We start from the raw sequence: 25,577 nt of genomic DNA, 5'->3' as shown, positions 1-25,577 counted from the left end.
TGTGATGCGCAATTATGATGGGGAAGGATTGGTTGAGTTGTTGAAAGTGAGATATTCATTTTCTTCCCCAGTAGTCTCTATTTTTTTCCTGAATACACTGATTCATGCAGCCAATCTTCTTGATTGAGTCTAGGCAGTAAGCATTGACCGGTAATTAGATATGGAAATATGAGAGCTGAGCTTCACTCTGTCCTCGCCCAATATCTACAAACACCCCATGTTACTATTTGAAGAAGAGCAGGGAGTACTCCTCCCCCCTCTCAACAAATGTCACAACAAAGCAGATTAATTGGTCATTCATCTCAGTACTGCTTCTGAGATGTTGGCAGTGCAGAATCGCTGGGGCATTTCTTTATATTACTTCAAGAGTGATTCACTATGCAAAGTGTTCTGAGACTTAGGGGTTGATATTGTACCATGAAATGTCACAGCGCTTCCAGTATAGATGCCCCTTATTGTCAAACTTACTCCACACGCAACGCAATGAGCCCTTGTATATACAAGTAGGAAGCACTTAGCATGCTAGGAGCCTGGGCTTTGAAAGGTCATCAATGCCTCACATTCCATGTACGTTAGAGGCACTGCACATACTGATACTAAGGGAGACTTAAGGACAGTCCCATTTTAGAAATGATACGTTACTCTTAGTTGGCCCTCTCATTGAAATAGGACCACCCTTCGTTTCTACTCCAGTAGTCCCTTGGCCTCCAATAGACTATTCCTCAAATGAGATTGTGTCCCACAGCCTCGGAAAAGAAACTGACAATGCTTGAAGTTTTATCCATGCATAACTAGTGATAAATTCTGTTATTATTACATGTCATTAAAAGACAAACCTTTATTGTTGCCAGGCAGTTCATTACGAAGAGAAAGACTGGTGTGAGGAGCAGTACTCGGGTGGCTGCTACACTGCATACTTCCCACCAGGGACGTTTATTCAATTTGGCAGGTATGCACCTGTGAATATTTACTCCAGATAGCTGCAACATAGTGCACAGTGTTTCTCGCTGAAGGCTGAGTGCTGTACTTTGTCTTTACTTTCTCATGTGTACTGCTTACACAGCGCCAGCTATTGGGGTGAACACCATGCTTACAGCCTCACTAGACTTCAGCACATGGTATAGCCTGAGTACATACACGTAATCTTCTGCTGCAATTGTGGAGGAGCACAAAGCTCATGCTGTCAGTCCTGCAACCACAGGAACCATCTTTTGTTTCTTTACTTGTCCCATTACCACCCCTTTGCCTTTGCGCCATCATCCCCTTTGTCATTAAATCTCTCCTGCCTTACACCCTATCACAGACCTTCCCTTTTGTTCTTCCCTCCCCTCTGCCACTTCCCTGCCTCTGTACTTGTTTGAAATCTGTTACGTCTCTAACTTTTTCCGGTTTCGATGTAAGGTCATCGACCTGAAACGTCAACTTTGTTTGTCTCTTCACAGATGCTGCCTGGCCTGCTAAATATTTCCAGCATTTTCTGTTTTTATTTTAGATAAAGTGATTTTGTTCGAGGGAATTGACTCACACAAGTTGCTTTCCGTGTTTGTTCAGAGTTCTACGAGAACCTTTCGGGAGACTGTACTTTGCTGGGACCGAGACAGCCACCAAGTGGAGTGGGTACATGGATGGAGCGGTACAGGCTGGGGAACGTGCTGCTAGAGAGGTACCGCCAGGAGTGAGACTTTCATTCAGTCCCTCCTCACCCACTCATTCGCTGCATTCGAGCTTCTGTGCATTTAGAAATCTACATTTAGAAAGACACAGGTTAATCAAGGACAGTCAGCATGGATTTGTTAAGGGAAGGTCATGTCTGACTAATTTGACTGAATTTTTCGAGGAGGTAACCAGGAGGCCAGTGCATATGATGCAGTATATATGGATTTTAGCAAAGCTTTCGAAAAGGTCCCACATGGCAGACTGGTCACAAAAGTAAAAGCCCATGGGATCCAAGGCAAAGTGGCAAGTTGGATCCAAAATTGGCTCAGAGGCAGGAAGCAAATGGTAATGGTTGATGGGTGTTTTTGTGACTAGAAGGATGTTTCCTGTTGTGTCCTTAGATGCTCTAACAATGACTCCACGAGGCAGTGTGTTGTACTTGAACTGTAGTGACCTTAGTCCTTTATTAGTTAACTCCAGAGTGAGGATCACACCTGGTGGCCTGCCTTTTATACAAGGCCAGGCACACCTGTACAGGTAACCTACGAGTCTCCCACTGCTGTGCTCTCTGGTGGCACATTTTATGATAGTACCAACAGTAGCCATATAGGATACATGACATTTCCAGTGGGGTTCCGCAGGGCTCAGTGCTAGTTCGCATGCTTTTTGTGGTATACATCAATGATCCAGACTTGAATATAGGGGGCTATGATTAAGAAGTTTGCAGATGATACAAAAATAGGCTGTGTGGTTGATAATGAAGAAGAAAGCTGCAGACTGCAGGAAAATATCAATCAACTGGTCAGGTGGGCAGAACAGTGGCAAATGGAATTTAATCCAGAGAAATGTGAGGTAATGCATTTGGGGAGGGCCAACAAGGAAAGGGAATACACATTAAATGGTAGAACATTGAGAAGTATAGAGGAACAAAGGGACCTGGGAGTGCATGTCCACAGATCCCTGAAGGTAGCAGGCCAGGTGGATAAGGTGGTTAAGAAGGCATACGGAATGCTTGCCTTTATTAGCCGAGGCATAGAATACAAGAGCAGGGAGGTTATGCTTCAACTGTATAAAACACTAGTTAGGCCACAGCTAGAGTACAGCGTGCAGTTCTGGTCACCACATTACATCATCATCATCTAGGCAGTCCCTCGGAATCGAGGAAGACTTGCTTCCACTCTTAGCATGAGGTCTTAGGTGGCTGTACAGTCCAATACGAAAACCACAGTCTCTGTCACACGTGGGACAGATAGTCGTTGAGGGAAAGGGTGGGCAGGGAGCCTGGTTTGTCGCACGCTCCTTCCGTTGCCTGCGATTGATTTCTGCATGCTCTCGGCAACGATACTCGAGGAGCTCCGCGCCCTCCCGAATGCACTTCGTCCACTTAGGGCGGTCTATGGCCAGGGACTCCCAGGTGTCAGTGGGGATGTTGCTCTTTATCAGGGAGGCTTTGAGGATGTCCTTGTAACGTTTCCTCTGCCCGCCTTTGCCTCGTTTGCCATGGACGAGTTCCGAGTAGAGCGCTTGCTTTGGGAGTCTCGTGTCTGGCATGCGAACTATGTGGCCTACCCAACGGAGCTGATCAAGTGTGGTCAATGCATCAATGCTGGGGATGTTGGCCTGGACGAGGACGCTAATGTTTGTTCGTCTGTCCTCCCTGGGGATTTGCAGGATCTTGCGAAGACATCGCTGGTGGTATTTCTCCAACGACTTGAGGTGTCTACTGTACATGGTCCACGTCTCTGAGCCATACAGGAGGGCAGGTATTACTATGGCCCTGTAGACCATGAGCTTGGTGACAGTTTTGAGGGACTGGTGTTCAAACACTCTTTTCCTCAGGTGGCCGAAGGCTGCACTGGCGCACTGGAGGCAGTGTTGGATCTCGTTGTCAATCCCTGCTCTTGATGATAGGAGGCTCCCGAGATAGGGGAAGTGGTCCATGTTGTCCAGGGCCACGCCGTGGAACTTAATGTCTGGGAGACAGTGTTGTGCGGCAAGGACATGCTTGTGGAGGACCTTTGTCTTACGGATGTTTAGCGTAAGGCCCATGCTTTCGTACACCTCAGTAAATACGTCGACTATGAGCTGGAGTTCAGCCTCTGTATGTGCACAAACGCAGGCATTGTTCGCGTACTGTAGCTCGACAACACAGGTTGGAGTGGTCTTGGACCTGGCCTGGAGACGGCGAAGGTTGAACAGCTTCCCACTGGTTCTAGTTTAGTTCCACTCCAGCGGGGAGCCTATCAACTGTGAGGTGGAGGATGGCAGCGAGGAAGATTGAGAAGAGGGTTGGGCCGATGACGCAGCCCTGCTTGATCCCGGTCCGGACGTGAATTGGGTCTGTGATGGATCTGTTGGTAAGGATCACGGCTTGCATGTCATCGTGGAGCAGGTGGAGGATGATGATATACTTCTGCGGGCATCCGAAACGGAGGAGGACGCTCCATAGACACTCGCGGTTGACAGTGTCAAAGGCCTTTGTAAGGTCGCAAGAAGGACCTGATTGCATTGGAGTGGGTACAGAGGAGATTTACAAGGATGTTGCCGGGAGTGGAGAATCTTAGCTATGAGGACAGATTGGATAGGCTGGGTTTGTTTTCCATGGAACAGAGGAGGTTGAGGGGAGACCTCATTGAGATGTATAAAATTATGAGGGACCTGTGGTGTTTCTGGCCTGTCTGGGCTGACCGCAGGGACTGTGCATGCTGCTGAATGTTCTTGTTGCTCGTTCACTGGCGGTGGTGTGAATACGATCTCATGATCTTCCTCGGGTTCCTCAGTGTCCATGCTGAACTTTTTTTTTTACTTGGTCCAGATGCTTGCAGCATATCTGCCCATTGTTAAGTTTAACCACTATGACCCTATTCCTCTCTTTGTCAATTACAGTAACCTCAAGCCATTTGGGCCCCAAACCATGATTGAGAACAAATACGGGGTCATTAATTTCTATACATCTCCCCCTTGAATTTCGGTCATGGTACTCGTTTTGGGACTGGTGGTTGCCCTCAACAATGTCGGACAGGACTGGATGAATGAGGGACAACCGAGTTTTGAGTGTTCATTTCATGAGTAGCTCCGCGGGCGGGACCCCCGTGAGCGAGTGCGGTCGGGACCTATAGGCCAGCAGGAGGCGCGATAGGCGGCATTGAAGGGAGGGTCGTTGAATCTGGAGCATGCCTTGTTTTATGATTTGGACCGCATGTTCCGCCTGGCCATTGGAGGCCGGCTTGAACGGTGCTGTCCTGACATGGTTAATGCCATTACCCGACATGAACTCCCGGAATTCGTAGCTTGTGAAACATGGGCTATTATCGCTAACAAGGATGTCTGGCAAGCCGTGGGTCACAAAGACCGCGCGCAGACTCTCCACGGTGGTGGATGTCATGCATGAATTCAAAATGATGCACTCGATCCATTTCCACAATGAGAAATGTTTTTCCCATGAACGGGCCCGCGTAGTCTACGTGAATACGTGACCATGGCCTGGTGGGCCAGGACCACTGGCTGAGCGGGCCTCCCTGGGGGCATTACCTAGCTGGGCACACATCGTGCACTTGCGAACTCAGTGTTCCAGGTCTGAGTCAATTCCCAGCCACCACACATGTGACCGGGCAATGGCCTTCATCAGCACGATGCCTGGGTGCTCGCTGTGAAGTTCCCTGATGAATGCTTCCTTGCTCCTCTGGGGCATTACTACCCGGCTGCCCCATAGAAGGCAGTCGGCTTGGATGGAGAGCTCATCCATCATCTGTGAAATGGTCTGACCACCTCAGGGCATGCTTCGTGTGCGGGCGCCCAATCCCCAGTCAGGACACATTTCTTAATCAAGGATAGGAGGGGATCTCTGTTGGTCCAGATTTTGATCTGGCGGGCTGTGATGGGGGAGCCTGCACTGTCAAAGGCATCGACAGCCATGACCATCTCAGTGCTTTGCTCCACTGCCCCCTCAGTGGTGGCCAGTGGAAGCCTGCTGAGCACGTCAGCGCAGTTTTCTGTGCCGGGCCGGTGCCGGATGGTGTAGTTATACGCAGCGAGCGTGAGAGCCCATTGCTGTATGCGAGCTGACGCATTGGCATTGACAGCCTTGCTGTCTGACAGCAGGGATGTTAATGGCTTGTGGTCCGTTTCTAATTTGAACCTCCTGCCAAAAAGGTACTGGTGCATCTTTTTCACCCCAGAGACACATGCGAGTGCTTCTTTCTCAACCATCCTATATCCCCGTTCAGCTTGAGAGAGCGACCTGGAGGCATAAGCCACAGGTTGTAGTTGACCCTCAGCGTTACCCTGCTGCAACACGCACCCAGCCCCATAGGACGATGCATCACATGTCAGAACCAATTTCTTACGGGGGTCGTACAGGGTCAACAACTTATTTGAACAAAGTAGGTTCCGCGCCCGATTGAAAGCCCGTTCCTGACAGTCCCCCCAAAACCAATCGCAACCCTTATGCAGGAGCATGTGTAGCGGCTCCAACAATGTGCTCAAGTTTGGCAGAAAGTTCCTGAAATAGTTCAACAGTCCCAGAAATGAACGCAGCTCCGATGTGTTGCAGGGCCTGGGCGCTCGTCGAATCGCCTCCGTTTTGGATTTGGTGGACTGAATCCCGTCTGCAGCAACCCTCCTGCCCAAAAACTCGACCTCGGGAGCCAAAAACACACATTTAGACTTCTTGAGTCGCAGGCCTACCTGGTCCAGTCGGGGTAGCATCTCCTCCAGGTTGTGGAGGTGTTCCTCAATGTCACGACCCGTGATGAGAATGTCGTCCTGAAGTACGATTGTTCCAGGAATGGATTTAAGCAGGCTTTCCATGTTTCTTTGAAAAATCGCGGCCGTTGATCAAATGCCAAATGGACACTTGTTGTAAACAAACAGTCCCTTGTGCGTGGTGATGGGGGTCAGTAGTTTAGATTCATCGGCCAGTTCTTGGGTCATGTAGGCTGAAGTGAGATCCAACTTGGTGAACAGCTTGCCGCCTGCTAGCGTGGCAAAAAGGTCCTCCGCTCTCGGGAGTGAGTATTGGCCTTGTAGGGACACCCGGTTGATAGTGGCCTTGTAGTCGCCACAGATCCTGACCGAGCCATCCGCTTTTAGGACGGGAATGATGGGGCTCGCCCAGTCACTGAATTCAACGAGCGAGATGATGCCCTCTCTCAGCAACCAGTCCAACTCGCTCTCAATTTTCTCCACATCACCTACGGCACAGCTCTGGCTTTGTGGTGCACTGGTCTGGCGTCCAGGGTGATGCGTATCACTACTTTGGTACCTTTGAATGTCCCGACGCCAGTTTGAAATAGTGACTCAATTTTCTGTAGGACCTGTGAGCATGAACTTCGCTCCAGAGATTACATAGCATGCACATCCCCCCATTTCCAGTTCATCTCAGCTAACCAGCTCCTCCCCAACAGTGCGGGACCATTGCCCGGGACAATCCAGATCCATTGTGTGTGACCGCCAACATTGGACTGCCTAGCACTGGAATGATTTCTTTGGTGTACGTCCGTAATTGCGTCTCAATGCATTCGAGTTTGGGTCTGCTGGCTATGAGTGGCCACAGCTTTTCGAATTGTTGAACGCTCATGAGTGACTGGCTGGCCCCCATGTCCAGCTCCATGCATACAGGGATGCCAGTTAATAGAACTTTCATCATCATAGGTGGCGTTTTGGTATATGAGCTGTGAATGTTTGCCACATGAACCCACTGAACTTCAGCGTCCATTGATTTGCCCAAAGCGTCATCCTGCCTCGCAGACCCCTCATCTGGTTCATCCGCCTCATATATTAGCCTGGTTACAGGCTTTCTGCACATTCTGGCTAAATGGCCACTGAGGTTACATTTCTGCAGACGAACTGCTGAAACCTGCAAGTCCTGGCAGCATGTCTGCCCCCACACCTCCAGCATGAACTGAGATTCCCATTGTTGTGAACAAAAGAGCTGTATCAAGGCATTCCTCGCTGAATGTCCCTTTGACTGCTCTTGAGCACCCTGTTAGTGGGTGTCAATGGCCCCATCCCGGGTCGCATTGTCCACTGCGGGGGCGTAAATGTCCGTTCAGCCTGCCATTGTCTCTGTTGGAAACTTACTCTTGGGTCTATTGCTGCCTGGGGTGTGTCGAGCTGCCCTTGCCTGCCTGCGGGGCTCTGTGTCGCGTTTATGATATTGACTCCCTGATCCATCGCCACGTTGGAGGCGTGTATTATCTTGGTTTCCTCCTCCCCCGCCATAAAAGTCTGAGCCATCAACGCCGCTGCTTCCAAGATCAAGTCCTTGGTTTCAATTAGCTTTCTGAAAATCCCAGCATGACCGATGCCCTCAATAAAGAAATCCCTTAGCATCTCCCCCCTGCAGGTGTCTGTGAACTTAGAGGCTGGCCAAGCGCCGGAGGTCCGCAACAAAATCCGGTATGCTCTGTCCTTCCTGACGTCGGTGGGTATAGAATCTGTGTTGGACCATGTGTACGCTGCTTGTCGGTTTGAGGTGCTCACCGATTGGTTTGCTGAGCTCTTCAAAGGTTTTGTCCGCCGGCTTCTCAGGTGCTAGCAGGTCTTTCATGAGCGCGTAAGTCTTAGGTCCGCAGCTGGTCAGCAGATGAGCCCTTCGCTTGTCGGCCGTTGCGTCTCCCAGCCAGTCTTTCGTGACAAAACTCTGCTGGAGTCTCTCAATGAAATCGTCCCAGTCCTCACCAACACTGTACTGTTCATCTGAGCTGCCGGTGGCCATTCTCGTGGGTCGTTGATTCCCGTTTCTCGTCGCCAAATGTAAAATCCTTACACAATACCACAAATCCACACGAGGTACATTCTATGGACAAGGTTACTCCATGACCTGAACCTTTATTCACAGGACCAAGAAGTGATGACCCTCAGTGGGACCTCCCTTTATATACCTGGATGATCAGGTGAGGAGTGTCTCCCACAAGTTCACCCCCTGTGGTCAAGGTGTGCATTTCTTACATACATTACAGTATTGCAGTGTTGTTACATAAAGGTTACATACATGACAGCGCGGACACGATGGGCCAAAATGGTCTCCTTCCATGCTGTAAACTTCTATGATTCTCTGATTCTCTGATTTCTCTGTTAGTGTTAAGTGCCTATCAGAGCTTTATAGAAAAGAAAGTGTGTCTAGAGATGTTGGAGTGGCCTACTAGATGATTGTGCTGGTGAGGAGAGGCTGATTTATTGGTGACACTGGAGAGTTTTGTGTGGGAACAGTGTGTGTCTTGTGGACACTAGTTTTGAACAGTCGTATAATCACCAATACAAAAGGCAAAATGCTGGAAATCAGAAATATAAACACAAAATGCTGGGAATACTCAGCAGGCCAGCATCTCAACCTGAAACATTAAGGTCCATGCCTGGCCTGCTGAGTATTGCCAGCATTTGCTGTTTATATATAATCACCAATGTTCTTTTTAGTACAAAGTACAGCTGGTACTGGGATGTACCATTGGAGTTACAACATCAAGATTCAAACTTTTTAAAAATATGCTTTCATGTGTTGTGATACACTGACCACTATAAGTCAACATCTGTTGTCTGCTCCCCACCTAACAAATGTGCACTGTGTAATTATACACACATTAGGGATAACTTTAACAGTGGGTGATAGCGTAAAATGGGCAGTGACGTGAATGGAAATGAATATCGGGACAGACATATTATGGGCGGCTGAATTAATATCATCCACAGTCAAAATTATCCTTGTGGAGTCAAAACTTGCTTCATTTGTGTTTTGGTTCTATTTGAAATAACTATGTGCATGTGAGTATTTGCTCAACACTGCCCTTATTTAGCCTGTGTTCTGTCTGTAGGTGATGTGTGCCATAGGAATTATTCCAGAGACAGCAATCTGGACCCTCGAGCCTGAGGTTCAGGTAAGTGGTGAACAGGCTGAAGGAAACCCTTGCAGTTAGCTACCCATTGCAATGACAGCTTGATGATTGAATAATAAAATGGATTTGATGGTGAATGGTTAAATCCTGTGGGACACATTAGTAAATCTGATGTGACACAGGAGAATATGTTCACAAAAGCAAATATACATTGTGATCGGGAGTGCTGATAAATTGAATAAAGATCAGTCTGTTGTATTGATATCTCAGCCTGTTTAATCACTCCCACAGGATTGAATTGAAATTCATGCTGTGTTAAAATAGAAGCTAGCAATGTCTGAGTGACAAACCTCTCCTGGACCCAGATTTATGTCATATAGTTTGACATGTTTAAATATTGTGCAAATCAGGAATTCTGTACAATGAGAAGTGAATTAATCCATTGCAATTCCATATAATGGGAATGATGGGGAGTAAATCAGTGTGTGGGAATTCTGTGACCCACGTCCTGTTCCCTCGACCCTATTCCCATCAAACTGATGACCACCCAACTTCTCTTCCTCGCCCTCATGTTAGCTGATATTGTTAATGGCTCCCTCTCTTTAGGTACTGTCCCTCTCCTCTTTAAATCTGTCATCATCACCCTTCCCAAAAAAAGCACCCTTGATCCCTCTGTCCTTGCAAACTACAACCCCATCTACAGCCTCCCAATCCTCTCAAGTCCTTGAACATGTTGTCATCTCCCAAATCTGTATCCGTCTTTCCCACAATTACATAATTGATTCCCTCCAATCAGGTTTCCGCCTCTACCACAGTATTGAAAAGGCCCTTATCAAAGTCACAAATGACATTCTATGTAACTGTGACCATGGTAAACTAACACTCCTCATCCTTCTTGACCTGTCTGTAGCTTTCGACACGGTTGACCATCTCATCCAATGCCTCTCCTCCGTTGTCTAGTTAGATGGGACTGCCCTCGCCTGGTTTCATTCCTATCTATCCAATCATAGCCAGAGTATCACCTATAATGTCTTTTCTTCCCAATCTATCCTTGGCCCCCTCCTATTTCTCAACTACATGTTTTTCCTCAGTGACATCATCCAAAAACACAACATCAGTTTCCAATTATCTGCTGATGACACTCTGCTCTACCTCACCATTACCTCTTTCCACCCTTCCACTGTCTCTGATTTGTCACACGGCTTGTCCGACATCCAATATTGGATGAGCAGAAATTTGCTCCAACTAAATATTGGGAAGACTGAAGCCATGGTCTTTGGTCCCGGCCACAAACTCCATTCCCTAGCTACCAACTCCATCCCTCTCCCTGCAACAGTCTGAGGTTGCACCAGACTGTTAACAACCTTGATGTCGTGTTTGAAACTGAGGTGAGCTTCCGACACATATCCACTCCATCACCAAAACTGCCTACTTCCACCTCTGCAACATTGCTCGACTCCTCCCCTGCCTCAACTCATCTGCTATTGAAACTCTCATCCATGCCTTTGTTACCTCTAGACTTGACTATTCCAATGCATTCCTGGTCGATCTCCCATCTTCCAGCCTACATAAACCTGTGCCCATCCAAAACTGCTGCCCATATCTTAACTTGCACTAAATCTCGTTCACCCGGTCTGGCAATGCCTCAGTTTTAAAATTCTCATTTCTTGTTTTCAAATCCCTCCATGGCCTCGCCCATCCCTATCTCTGTAACCTCCTTCAGCCCTACAACCCTCAGATATCTGCACTCCTCCAATTCTGGCCTCCAGCGCATCCCTGATTTTAACTGCTCCACCATTGATGGTTGTGCCTTCAGCTGCCCAGGCCCCGAGCTCTGCAATTCCCTCCCTGAACCTCTCCGCCTCTCTACTCTCTCTCCTTTAAGACGCTCCTTAAAATCTACCTCTTTGACAAAGCTTTTGGTCTCTTCCCTGATATCTCCTTCTGTGGCTCGGTGTCAAATTTTGATTAATAATGCTCTTGTGAAGCACCTTGGATATTTTGCTACATTATAGGCACTATATAAATGCAAGTTGTTGTTATTGACTCCTTTTGCTTCCCAAGGTGGACTGATATTGCAAAACTGGATTGAGAATGGAATAAAATCATCTGGAATTTGAATAATAAGCAGCCCTTAGACTTGTGAAAGATTTAGTGAGGTTGTGCTCCTGAGGTGGAACCTCATTAGATGGGAGTGTGTGTATAAGAATCATGGCAATAGTGTTATATCTCTGACTCATGCTCCAACCTACTGCGACTCAACTCCAGGAGTGCAGTCTCACTGACTTTGCCAATTAATGCTGCACAAATGGGTAAATTAACACAATGTGGGTAGGTACTGTCGTATATGCAAGCACTCTAATAAAGACTCCACGAGGTAAGCATATAGTACTTGAACTGTAGTGATCTTAGTCCTTTACTGCAGCTCCTAGAGTGAGGACACTAAGAGGTGAGCTCCCTTTTCTACTTAGTTACCTGCAGTGTACAGGGGACCCTTAGGCCTTCAGCAGCAGCACCCTCTGGTGGTACAGGTATAGTGTATACAGGGTGAAGGTACATTCAGTGGTCTAGTGTTATAGTATATATATTAACATGCATACATAACAACATTCCCCCCTAAGCCTTTCCCATTGCCATGACATGGGGAGGTGATCAGTAGTGGACGATGGGAGGTTGTGGTGAGGGTTGTGTGGGTGCTGGGTGTGATCCATATGTTTGTGGCTGCACACATCCATTTCTCTGCCGCCCCCCCCCCCCCCACCCCCATACATAGACCATGTGGGTATCACTGTTGGAGGATTCCGCAGTGGTGGAGCAAGTACATGTTATTATGGGTAAGGTACATACATTGTTGAATGGGTAGATGGTGGCATTTAGTGGTGAGCAGAGCCACAGGCTGGTGTGGCCTCCTTGTCCTCCATTGGTGGTGGAAATCTGGTCATCCCAGATTCCACCGGGAAAGCTGGAGGGTACAGGCCTCTTGCTCCCGGTGCTGGCCCTGGTGGCCAGGGGGGATAGTGCCGATCTGGGGCAAGTTGCCAGTGGTGGTGGCTGTGCTGCCCATTGATCGCTGTCCTTACATTGGGTATGCTCCCACTGGGTGTGTGTGAACCCTTCCTGGAGCATAACATTGGTCCCGGAAGCGCAGGCTACATGATCAGGTAGCCCGCTGGACCTGGGTGCTTCCCACGGGGGCTTACCTTTGGCATTGTCAGTATACATGTAGAACTCGGTATCATTTCTCATTCTATCATTAGCATACATGATACATTGGCTCCGATCGCAACTAGCCGACTCGAAATTGTTGTATCTCTTTACACTTTCACCTTTGTCACTTACAACGCTTTCTTGTGTGCTATCAGTATCTCTGTACAAGGTTACATTTGTCACGTTAGCATTACTGGCATCACTGTTCAACAGTACAAACTTGTCACTTACATCACTTTTTGAAGCATGCGTTACATTTCTCCCATTGGCATTGCCGGCATCACCATTCAACAGTACATTTATATACCTGCATTCATTAATTAAACTTTTATCTAAAGTATCACCGGCATCACTGTGCCTAGAGTGGAACTTCCCTTTAATTGTTCTGGGTTGCCGGTCTCCTTTAAGAGGGCCTTGCAATCTTTACCCCAATCCGGTTCGCCGCTCGGTGACATGTGTTGCTCCCTCAACACTGCCCCTCGTGGTCTGGTCGCAGCCATCTTGATTCCAGGTGCTTCGCCTCGTGGTGCAGGCGCCATCTTCTTTCTCTCCACGAGGTAGACTGCAGTGATCCTTCTCTCCACAGGTTCTGCCACGGAGGTCGGGATTCTACCTTCTGTGCCGATCTTGTTCCCTCGGAGTCCTGCCACTGGAGCCCGGCAGGTGAGGTCTGTTCGTTCAGGTTGGATCATCTCGCCGTTGAGTTGTGCAGTCTATTGCCACGCAGTCGAGTCGGACGGTAGGATTTTCAGGTGCCACGATGGATCCAAGTTTGGGGCCATGTAGGATGTTGATCGCCAGGGCCCAGAGGCCTTCGTCGCTCCGATAGATTTGGACTTGCTTCATCCATCTTCTTCCCAACAGCGTTGGACCATCACCGGCAACGATCCACAAGGGAAGCTTATGCATCGCGCCGCCATGGGATACCTGGACCTCCACGCTGCCAACAACTGGGATGGTGAGCAGCTTTGCCTGGATTGGGGACATTTTGGGTCGTTTGGTGGGGTTGTCCCAGAGTTCCTCAAAGGCCATCTGATTCATCAACGACTGGCTCGCCCCTGTGTCGATCTCCATCGAGACTGGAACCCCGTTGATTTCTACTTCCATTTTCCACGGGGAACTCTCAGAGGAGCAGGTATATATTTCGTACTCCTCTTCCAGGGGCTGAGCAGCTTCGTCCTCATCAGCGCTGAAGCCCGGGTGATTGGCCAACTCTTCACCGACTCGGTGAGTAAAACTTCTTCTACACATTCGCTGAAGGTGACCTTTAGAGTTGCAGCCTCTGCAGTAATAGTCTTTGTATCGGCACTGGTGAGCCTTGTGATTTCCTCCACAGCACCAGCACGGGGCTAGTCGGTTGACCCCATGTGGTGGACTCAGGGTTGCTGGACTTGGGGCAGCAGTCTTGCCTCTGAAAGTCACCATTCAGTTCACTGTACTCGTCGGGTTAGAATCCTGGCTGTGAGTCATCATCCGTTTGGAGTCGCAGACCAAAATCATGAATGCCTGGCTCACTTTGATTGCCTTCTGCAGGGTGATCATAGTATCCGCAGAGAGCAGTTTATGGAGGAGGCCCTTGTGGCCAATTCCAATAACGAAGATGTCCCTTAGTGCTTCGGTGAGGTGGTCACTAAAATCACACGGTGCAGCCAATCTTCTGAGATCTCCAGCACCTTTAGTAATTTCTTGGCCTTCGGGCCACCAGTGGATGTAGAACCGGTGTCTGGCTGTGAGGTTGCTCTCTTTAGGTTTGAGTTGTTCTTGTATTAAAGTTACGAGCTCCGCCTAGGTCGTCATCTTCGCTAATGAGGCCGTGGACATTGGGCGCACAACTGCTGAGCAGGATGGCTCCGTGCTTGTCCACCAGCGAGGTCGGTGAGTCCCCAGCCAGGTCGTTTGCAATGAAAAAGTGTTCTAAACTTTCCACAAAGGCATCCCAATCTTCCACATCAGCGAATTGTTGGAAGTTGCTCAGGTTAGATATATTGTGCGTGGAAATTCGTAACCTCGTCGCCAGTTGTAGCACTCTAATAATGACTCCATGAGGTAAGGGTATAGTACATGAACTGTAGTGACCTTAATCCTTTATTGCAGTTGCTAGAGTGAGGACACAATGAGGTGAGCTCCCTTTTATACGATTACCTGCATTGTACAGGTGACCATTAGGTCTCCAGCAGCAGCACCCTCTGGTGGTACAGGTATACAGGGTGAAGGTACATTCAGTGGTCTAGTGTTACAGTACATACATTAACATGCATAACTAACAGGTACCTAACAAAAAATGTTGTATCTGAGAGCTTTTTAATGAGGATCGGGAGTGTATCAACTTGACTCAGTTGTAGCACTCTTGCCTCTGTCAGAAGGTTGTGGGTTCAAGCCCAACTATGGACTTCAATATTCCATCCATACTAACCCTTTAACACAATACTGAGAAAATTCTGTATTGTCAATGGAGTAATCTTTAGGATGAGAGGTTATCCCTAATTTCCTTCTGTCTACTCAGACGTAAAAGATCCCAAAGCACTATTTAAAGTGCAAGGAGATGCCCCTCAGGTTCCTGGCCAACATTTCTTCCACAACCAACACTCCCAAAAACCAGATGATCTGATCATTTATTGCAGTGGGATCCGAATGATAAGAGGCCTTCAGACTTAAAGCAAATTCAGGAAGGCTTTGCTCTCAGAGTACAACCTGACTAGATTGAATTCAGGGTTGGAGAATTATGGCTCAAGGATTATGGGGCTCAATTTTCCCCAGTGATTTGCACCATTTTCTTGGCGCAGGCCGCTTTTTTTGGCCTAAGTTTAAAAAAACAGTTTCCCCGATCAATTTGCACCATCTCAGTTAGTTACAATTTTTTTAGGTAAGTTTTTTTTTTCAGCCAAAGGAGGCATAACCTGCCACCCGCGCCATTCTGGCCATTTAGGCAAGTTTGGCCAGCTGAGAGTTACTCCAGTTCTTCTTAGGCCAGCGTATGTGCCCTTGCAGAAAAACCTTCTGGAGAGTTAAGAAAATTGCCGCAGGTAAGGAAATCGGCGCTGGTAAGTGCAGCAGATACTCAGACAGCAGCAGCAGGAGAGGTGAAAGAGAGGTCTGGGATAGGTGCGGGGAGCGGACCGGGAGGCCATTCAGCCAGGGCTAGGAGCAGGAGAGCGGGACCAGCAAGCCACTCAGGGCTAGGGGCGGGGGAGTGGACTGGGAGGCCACTCGGCTAGGGCTAGGGGCGGGGGAGCAGACCTGGAGGCCAGTCGGCCAGGGCTAGGGGCAGGGGAGCGGAACTGGAGGCCAGTTGGCCAGGGCTAGGGGCGGGGGAGCAGACCTGGAGGCCAGTCGGCCAGGGCTAGGGGCGGGGGAGCAGACCTGGAGGCCAGTCGGCCAGGGCTAGGGGCGGGGGAGCGGAACTGGAGGCCACTCGGCCAAGGCTAGGGGCGGGGAAGCGGACCGACAAGCCACCTGGGGCTAGGGGCGGGCAGGGGAGTGGGACTGGAAAGCTCTTCGACCTGGGATAGGGGCGGGGATCAGCACCGGCATCGGGAGGGAGGGAGACACTTTAATAATTGGAGGTAAGTTGCTGCAATGTATTTTAATGTGTTGTGAGTTGGCTGTATGTTTCACTTTCCAGCCTCAGCCCACATTGTGCCCCTGGTTACTGTGGCAACCTGATCTTTTTGGCGCAGATCAAGGCTCACCCCCGAAACTAAAGGACAGATTAGGTTGCGCCAAAATGAAGAAATCAAACGGGGAAACTTAGAGCATTTTTTTGGGGGGGGTACTTGGGTCCCATAAAACCGGGCTTAACTCTTCAAGTCCACCAAAAAAAAGCTTTGGGGAGAATTGAGCCCGATAGTTTTGGGACCTTGCTGCCACATTTGCCTATAAAAGAACAGTGCGTACACTTCAACAATAATCCTTGGTTGTAATGTGCTTTGTGAGGTCCTGTAAATGTGAAAATCACGATATAAATTCAAATTATTTCTATTATATTTGAGTGCTTTATAATGGCCTTGGGTGTCATTGATTTTTATTGAAAAAATACATCTCCACCTTTGTTATACCAGCTCTCAATTATAACTGTTACAATAAGGGTGGAGATGTATTTCTTGCAATAAAACTAGTTAACGACCTATAAGAACGTTTCACTGTGTTGCTGAACAGTGAGTACTAAAGCTTGTCCTTTACTTTTATTCAGGAAGTTCCAGCTCAACCATTCACCACAACATTCTGGGAGCAACACCTGCCGTCCGTGCCAGGATTCTTGCTCGTACTCGGCTTTTCCACTTGTCTGGCACTTGCTGGGGTGGTCATGTCCAGGAAAGTCTGTCTGCACAGGGGTTGAGAGGTAACTTTGTTATTTTGCAGTGGATGGAAACCGTTTTCTGCAGAGATCATCTGTTAGAATTCATCCATGGTGCCATTTTGGAGCTGAGGTCAGAGCCTGAACCATTCAGGGCGTCTGAGAGCAGGGCCTTCTGTGAGTATATTAGACAGATCACAAACAATCTCGTGGAGCCCAGATCTTTTATTAAGGGGGGATTTATTATATTATATACATTTCTCATGCATGGAATTCGAATTGGGTAGTATTCAAGAATATTGATGCTCAGAGATTCTACAGAATGTCTTGGTCTGTTTTCTTCTCAGTACTGTCCCAATGAGCCCACCTGTGATGACTCTCTGCAAAGATTTGTTTTAAATCATGTTTTTATAATCCATCTCCCTGCAATGACATCCACCAGTGGCAAGAAGAAAAGGACAAAACGTCACAATAACACCTCCAACCTCCTCCCCCACCCCCTAACCTGATAGTCAGTGGTCTGTGTAAGGCAGGTTTTTGCTCAATTCTCCCTTCTCCAAACCACTGTCTATATATAAGATAGATGTGTTTATTTGTACTGTAAAAATGGCCGCTCTTTGTCTCTGATTGGTCCCCTTGGAGGATAAACCACACCCTGAAATTTCTCTCGAGCGTGTAATTGGAACTACCCATCCCAAGTTCTGACTGACTTCACAAATTGTCAATTGATGCACTTTGACTTCCAGAAGCCACAGAGGATAGATCTCCCCAGAAGCCACCAAGTGCCAGCCGAAGTCCCTTACGCCAGCACAGGTGCGTCCCTCCCCCCAGCCAAAGTCCCTTGCATCCCCCCAGCAGAAGTGCATTCCTCCCCCAGCCGAAGTGCCTTACCCCAGCGCCAGTGCTGCATCCCCCACCCAAAGTCTCTCCTTACACCAGCGCAAGTGCATGATCTTACCGCCCCCTCACCATAGATGGGGCATTGTTTACAGGTTTATTGGGTATGAAGAGAATAGTGACAGTATAGTGACTTCTGGATTTCATCCACTCCAACAATGTCCCTTGCAGGGGGTTGTAAGAATGTGATCTGTCTTCTCTGAGTTCCCTCGCTCCCCTTCGATCCCCCCCCACCGTGTCTCTCTCACCGACCACCCCCCCCCCCCCAGTTTTTCTCTCTTCCCCCCCGGCAAGGCTCTCTCTCTCTCTCTCTCTCACCCCAGACTTTCCCTCCCTCCCACCCCAGACTCTCTCTCTCTCTCTCTCTCTCTCCCACCTCAGGCTCTCTCTCTTCCCACCCCAGACTCTTTCTCGCCCTCACCGCCCCCCCCCCCCCTTCCAGGCTCTCTCTTTCTCTCTTTCCCCCCCATACCCCTTTCGGCCGGCGCCGGGGTCAGGGCCGCTCAGCGCTTGGGGCCACTCGAGTCGGGGGTTCAGCGGGCGACGTGGTCGGAATGATTCAGGTTTGGGGCCGCACTTCCGGTTCAGGTGGGAGGCATCGGGGGCGGAGTCTTGACAGACGCACGCGCAGAAGGAGAGAAAAAACACAGTTCAAATAGTCAGTCCCATATAAGATAGTATATCATTATAGAAGGGGATTACGAAATTCTCGTTTCCGAGCTCACTGCATGGTTATAAACCACTGAAATGCCACTCTCCTGGTAAATGACATCATCAAAGTTACCCAATTAGAAGTTAGCCTGTAGGAACATAGGAGTAGGCCATTGAGCGCCTCGAGCCTGTTCTGCCATTCAATGAGATTGTGGCTGATCTGCGACCTAACTCCATATATCCACCTTTTCCTCTTATCCCTTAATACTTTTGGTTAACAAAAATCTATCAATCTCAGATTTAAAATTAACAATTGACCTTGCTGCAGCTGCCATTTGGGGAAGAAAGTTCCAAACTTTCACCACTCTTTGCGTGTAGAAGTGTTTCCTAACCACTCCTGAAAGGCCTGGCTCTAATGTTTAAACTATGCAACCTCGTCCTAGACTCCCCAATTAGCATAACTCAGTGAGTATCAGTTAATGTGCAAATTGGACAGTTTGGGCATCAGCATCCCGGGTTTAGGGAGGGGGAAATCAGTCGGGATTCACTGTCCTGTAGCCCCTACTCTGCTGGAAGGTGCTTGTATAGAAACATAGAAAATAGGTGCAGGAGTAGGCCATTTGGCCCTTCAAGCCTGCACCGCCATTCAATGAGTTCATGGCTGAACATGCAACTTCAGTACCCCATTCCTGCTTTCTCGCCATACCCTTTGATCCCCCTAGTAGTAAGGACTACATCTAATTCCTTTTTGAATATATTTAGTGAATTGGCCTCAACAACTTGCTGTGATAGAGAATTCCACAGGTTCACCACTCTCTGGGTGAAGAAGTTTCTCCTCATCTCGGTCCTAAATGGCTTACCCCATATCCTTAGACTGTGACCTCTGGTTCTGGACTTCCCCAACATTAGGAACATTCTTCCTGCATCTAACCTGTCTAAATCCGTCAGAATTTTAAACGTTTCTATGAGATCCCCTCTCATTCTTCTGAACTCCAGTGAATACAAGCCCAGTTGATCCAGTCTTTCTTGATATGTCAGTCCCGCCATCCTGGGAATCAGTCTGGTGAACCTTCGCTGCACTCCCTCAATAGCAAGAATGTCCTTCCTCAAGTTAGGAGACCAAAACTGTACACAATACTCCAGGTGTGGCCTCACCAAGGCCCTGTACAACTGTAGTAACACCTCCCTGCCCCTGTACTCAAATTCCCTCGCTATGAAGGCCAACATACCATTTGCCTTCTTCACCGCCTGCTGTACCTGCATGCCAACCTTCGATGACTGATGTACCATGACACCCAGATCTTGTTGCACCTCCCCTTTTCCTAATCTGTCACCATTCAGATAATAGTCTGTCTCTCTGTTTTTACCACCAAAGTGGATAACCTCACATTTATCCACATTATATGTCATCTGCCATGCATTTGCCCACTCACCTAACCTATCCAAGTCACTCTGCAGCCTCATAGCGTCCTCCTCGCAGCTCACACTGCCACCCAACTTAGTGTCATCCGCATCAGGTGAGAGCTGAATCAGGCTTGTCACAATCTAAGCTCACACATGAAGAATACTAACATCTGTGGATGTGTAGCCCTGAATCTTCAGGAATAGATGGGAGAAAGCAGGCGAAAACTCGTCAAGATAATTCTGAAAAATAAGTAAAAGCTGGCCAGTGTAAAAGTAGGTAATTGAAATTCTTTCATTTGAGGTGGCTGCATTTCCCCTGATTCACTGACAGAAGATTTCTCCAATCAGGTGATTGGACTTTGTTGCTTTGGATCTTCACATGTGGCCAAACCCCAGACTCCACTGAATCATCACGTATTGTAGTTGGGTGCAAGCTGAAGAAAGTGATGTAACCTGCAAACCAGCCCTCAGCATACGACGAAGTGGTGCCTGTGTGATTGATGAAGATGTCTGTTCATGTTACTCAAACCTGCCTACCCACTTCAGCCCTTTATAGGTGGTTACTGTTTTGGAAAATAAATACTTTTGGTGTCTTACATGTTCCTGAAGTAATATCCATTTCCTAGTTGAAATCAGTGACCATTGTGTGTATTTTAATCATTGTTGGGTTTTTGACATTAAAGTCTCAGTGGAATTCACTGTGTCTTATTACAGTAACAGCAAAATTCGACTGTACTCTGTTCTTTGTAATTTTCATCCAGAAGGAGAGGTGGTTTATATCCATTCCCCACCACGTAATCTCCACCCAGAGAAGTGAGAGGTTTATATCCTCTCCCCACCATGTAATCTCCACCCAGGGAAGTGAGAGGTTTATATCCTCTCCCCACCATGTAATCTCTACACAGGGAAGTGAGGGGTCTGCATCCTCTCCCCACTGTGCTTTAGACTTTTTGCAGCACTGGTTTGCAGTCCTTGTGGTGAGGGAGTTGGCATTCTGTGTCAGTGCCACCTCCCTCCAGGCACCATGAGTGTAAAGCCATGGTTCAGTGGGTAGCAATCTCGCTTCTGAGTCAGAAGGTTTTGGCTTCAAGTACCACTCCAGACACTTGAGCACAACAATCTAGGCTGACACTCCAGTCCAGCCCTCCCTCAGTACTGCACTGGAGTGTCAGCCTAGATTTGTGTGCTCAAGTATCTGAAGTAGGAGGAGGTGGTGTCTTTCTGATAAGACCTTAAACTGAGGCCCCACCTCCTCTCTCAGGTGGGCGTAAAAGATCCTGTGGCGATATTTTGAAGAACAGCAGGGGAGTTATCCCCGGTGCCTGGCCAATATTTATCCCTTAATCAACATCACTAAAACAGACTATCTGGTCATTATCACATTGCTGTTTGTGGGAGCTTGCTGTGCGCAAATTGGCTTATTCATTTTCTACATTACAGCAATGACTATACTTCAAAGAGTACTTAATTGGCAGTAAAGCGCTTTGGGACGCCTGGTGGTCGGGAAGGGCGCTATATAAATGCAAATCTTTCTTTGTCCTTTTTTTAATGAGTGACTGTCCTGGCAGACTTAGTCTGTCCCTCTTGTCTACACTCTCGCTGAGTCTGCTCCTGATGGAGCCCTCTGGGCACAGATAGCACTTGAGTGGTCATAATTCTGTCCAACTGCAATCAAAATCTTGATAAACTTGCAGGGAAGTAATTTGAGGGAGCAGTATAAGAGCGGGACTCAGTTCCTGTTTTACCTGCTATCCTCCAGAGTGCTGCTGAGGAGCACAGGCTGAACAGCACTTTTAAAAGGCTGCACTGTAGTTTCCTGGTGGGTCAGCTGCTTACACCCATTTTACACCGTTCTTCAATGCCTGCACCAATAGATATGCAAATGAATATTTCCCAGAAATCAGCGTGTAACTCGCTCTACAGGCCATTGGTGCAATGATTTTCTTAAAGGAGCAAATCACACTAAGGAAATTTGTCAGAACATTGATCCCATGTTTAATAGGGATGAAATATGAGGAAAGATTGCATTAGGATGCTATAACAGGAGAGTTAGGGTCCAGAACGAATGAGCTTCAATTGGCTGAATGCTGTTTCCATGTCCTTGATTTTTCTTATGTTTATATGCTATTGTTCAAAAATTAACTTTTGAATGCAGCAAATCACAGATAGAATTAATTTAGGAAACAAATCAGTGCTTGCAATCGGCATCAATGGTTGATGTCTGTGCTGATTCTGCTCACCCTACTAATACACATTGCAATCAGTGAGCATTCACTGCTCAGGGGAAAATGTGGTTGTTGAAGATAGTCTCCATTGCATTCTTATGTGGGCTTGTGTAGAATGGAAACCTGCAGTTGTAATTACATTTAGAGCCGATGCAGGGAGCTGAATGAGGATTCAGTTGATTAACCTGTAAAATGAAAGTGAAGGAGAATCTAGTCTGAGAGTACAAGAGGGTGGTTCTTGATGTAGTGATGTAAGGACTATTAGCCCGGTTAAAAAATATATAGGGTCAGTCCTTAGGATCTTGTTATCACAAATTTATACATTTTCTGTAATGTTGCATCTATCTTTGCTGCTAGCAGTAAGAACATAAGAAATAGGAGCAGGAGTGAGCCATGTGGCCCCTCGAGTCTGCTCCGCCATTCAATAAAATCATGACTGATCTTCTACCTCAACTCCACTTTTCTTGTCCAATCCTCAAATCCATTGATTCCCTTAGTGTCCAAAAATCTAGCAATCTCAATTTTGAATATACTCAATGATTGAGCATTCACAGTTCTCTGGGGCAGAAAATTCCAACGATTCACAACCCTCTGAGAGAAGAAATTTCTCCTCATCTCAGACCTAAATGGCCGACCCCTTATCCTGAGACTATAGAATGTAAATAGATAGATAGATGATCAGTTTTTCAGAGGCTTTCAAACTTTCTGTTTTGGCGACTTGTTGTAAATAACGACACACTTCCAGAGACGCCTGTCGTAACGTTCTGTTACCTAAAAGAAAAGATGCTATCATTGCAGCAAGTATTGCAAGGGACTGCCTATGATGATGATGATTATTATTTTTTTATTTATGCAGCTAATGATTGCAACTAAATAAAAGCAGGGAAATACAAAAGTCCAATATTCTCATGAATCCCTTAGGGTCCAAGGATCCCAGTTTAAAAACCTATAGTCTGAGGAAGTGGTACTCTCACAATTACTTGGAATATCCTATCCACTTTCAGCCACTGTACTTACAAAGTGGCATAAAGGTATTGGGAAAGAATCAAAGAATGTATTAGGTCTAAGATCAACGAGCTACAAAGGTAGTAAGAGAATTTCATCACTTTGCTTCAAATTTCCACCCCTCCCTCACATTCACATGGTCCATCTCCTCCTTCTCCCTTCCCTTTCTCAACTTCTCTATCTCCATTTCTGCGGATAGGCTGTCTACCATAAGCCCACTGACTCCCACAGTTACCTTGATTACACTTCCTCCCACCCTATTTCCTGTAAGGACTCAATTCCATTCTCTCAGTTTCTCTGTCTCCGTCACATCTGTTCTGACGATGCCACCTTCCATGCCAGTGCTTCCGATATGTTTTCTTTTTTCCTTGACTGAGGATTCCCCTCCACCGTGGTTGACAGGGTCCCCGACCCTGTCTGTTCCATTTCCCACATTTCTGCCTCACCCCTTCCCCTCCCTCCTAGGAACACGATAGTGTTCCCTTTGACCTCACCTTCCACCCCACCAGCCTCCATATTCAACGGATCATCTTCCACCAGTTCCGTCCCTTCCAGCGAGATGCCACCATGAAACACATCTTCCCCACCCCCCTCCCCTTTCAGTATTCCGAAGGGACTGTTCCCACCGTGACAAATTGGTCCAATCTTCAATCACCCCCAACCCTCCACCCCTTCCTACAGCATCTTCCTGTGCAAGAGCAACAGAAGCAACATCTGCCCTTTCACCTTCTCCCATCCTACTGTCCAGCGCCTCAAACACACCTTCCTGGTGAAACAGCGAATCACTTGTACGACTTTTAATTTAATATCCTGTATTTGCTGCTCACAATGTAGTCACCTCTACATTGGTGAGATTGGGAATGCAGATTGGATGATCACTTTGCTGAACACCTCCGTTCAGTCCACAAGTGTGACCCTGAGCTTTTGGTCGCTTGCCATTTTAAATCTCTGCCCCACTCACACTCTGACGTCTCCGTCCTCGGCCTCCTACACTGTTCCAATGAAGCTCAACAGAAGCTCGAGGAGCACCTCATATTTCGATTAAGCACTTTACAAAATCGAGCTCAACAATTTCAGATCATAACCGCTGCTCCCATTTTTTCGGACGGCAGGTGTTGGTAATGATTCTGCTGTTGCCATATGCAGTTCCTCTAGCCCCAACTTTTGTTTCTTTACTTGCCCCATTACCACCCCCTTTTGCCTTGCACCATCATCCCCTTTGTCATTTAATCTCTCTTACCTTCCACCCTATAACTGGGGCCGACATTCAGGCATACCAGAAAGCTGGCGGACCAACGATTTCTTACCTGGTTTTTCCTCCAGGAGCGATAAGGCGGACTTTGGATCGATTTTAGGCACTTTTACAACTTTCTGATGTCGGACTGGAAGTCGGTCATAGAGGGGGGGGTGGGGGGAAATGCGGTGGTAAGTCAGGCTGAGGGGTGGAAGTTGGGACAGGATCGAGTCTCCGCCTCTGTCACTCAGCAGTGGAGTGGTGGTGACATCAGAGCGATTTTTTAGCTTTGGCCGCTGAACCACCAGGCAGGGTTTTGGCCGGGCCAGTGGCCTGGCACCCAAGAGGAGGTGCCAGGCTGCCTGTTGGCTGCCCGGCCGAACCCAGGGCAATAATTTGCCAACTGATCGGGAAGTCGGCCAGTAAAAATAACAACATGGAGGACGCGGCAGTGCGCCCTCCCCTTGAAGGGCCGCCCCGCTGCCGGACCGCACACAGGCAGGAGAAGGTGCCCTGACAGAAAAAGCTGTCGGCAGCACCGTCCAGTGACTCGAGGATTTTTGTGTAGGTGCGGGAGAGCGGTGGTGTGCGTTTTGATGACATGCTTGCAGTGGTCGGCAGCAACGGGCCAGAAGTGGGGACAGAGCGAAAAATCCCCGAGCTGAATTTGGGTCGGGGTGGCCAATTGACTGCAACATGGCAGCCACTTGATTCTGTTGCATGGTCGCCGCAAAACGGCAGAATCGGGCCTTATACAGACCCTGAATTTCGGCCCCTTCCCTTTTGTTCTTTCCTCCCCTCCCCCCTTTTCATTGTTACGTCTGTAACATTTTCCAGTTCTGACGAAAGGTCATCAACCTGAAACATTAACTTTTTCTCTCTCCACAGATGCTGCCTGACTTGCTGAGTATTTCCAGCATTTTCTGCTTATATTTCAAATTTTCTAACATCTGCAGTATTTTGCCTTAGTAAATAACTTGATTTGCTTTCATTGGAAAAATAGTGTAAGGGAAGATATGTCCAGGTTTTAGAATAATGAAAGGAACTGATGAGGTGGATGGAAAGAGACATGCTGTGCAGAGTAGGAGAAAAGAGACAAGTGTTCAGGCTATTGGCCAAATAAGATGGTTTGCCAATATGACAAAATATAGGCATTTCTGTCTCGTATTGAT

At 47.8% G+C, this 25,577-nt stretch overlaps 1 protein-coding gene across 1 annotated transcript in view; it reads left to right on the top strand.

Moving 5' to 3' along the window:
• Positions 1-17,031, top strand: part of LOC139266134 (amine oxidase [flavin-containing]-like) — an 89,124-nt gene extending 72,093 nt beyond the window's left edge. Inside the window, exons 12-15 of the mRNA XM_070883980.1 lie at positions 852-949; positions 1,552-1,663; positions 9,468-9,530; positions 16,885-17,031. Coding sequence (XP_070740081.1) covers positions 852-949; positions 1,552-1,663; positions 9,468-9,530; positions 16,885-17,031 — 420 coding nt within the window. The remainder of the gene's footprint in view (positions 1-851; positions 950-1,551; positions 1,664-9,467; positions 9,531-16,884) is intronic.
• Positions 17,032-25,577: the final 8,546 nt, after the last annotated feature.

This window comes from Pristiophorus japonicus, chromosome 6 (genome assembly GCF_044704955.1).
Source record: "Pristiophorus japonicus isolate sPriJap1 chromosome 6, sPriJap1.hap1, whole genome shotgun sequence".
NCBI classification, from domain to species: Eukaryota; Metazoa; Chordata; class Chondrichthyes; family Pristiophoridae; genus Pristiophorus; species Pristiophorus japonicus.
The sequence above is the reverse complement of the archived record's forward strand: the minus strand, read 5'-3'. Positions and strand labels throughout refer to the sequence as shown.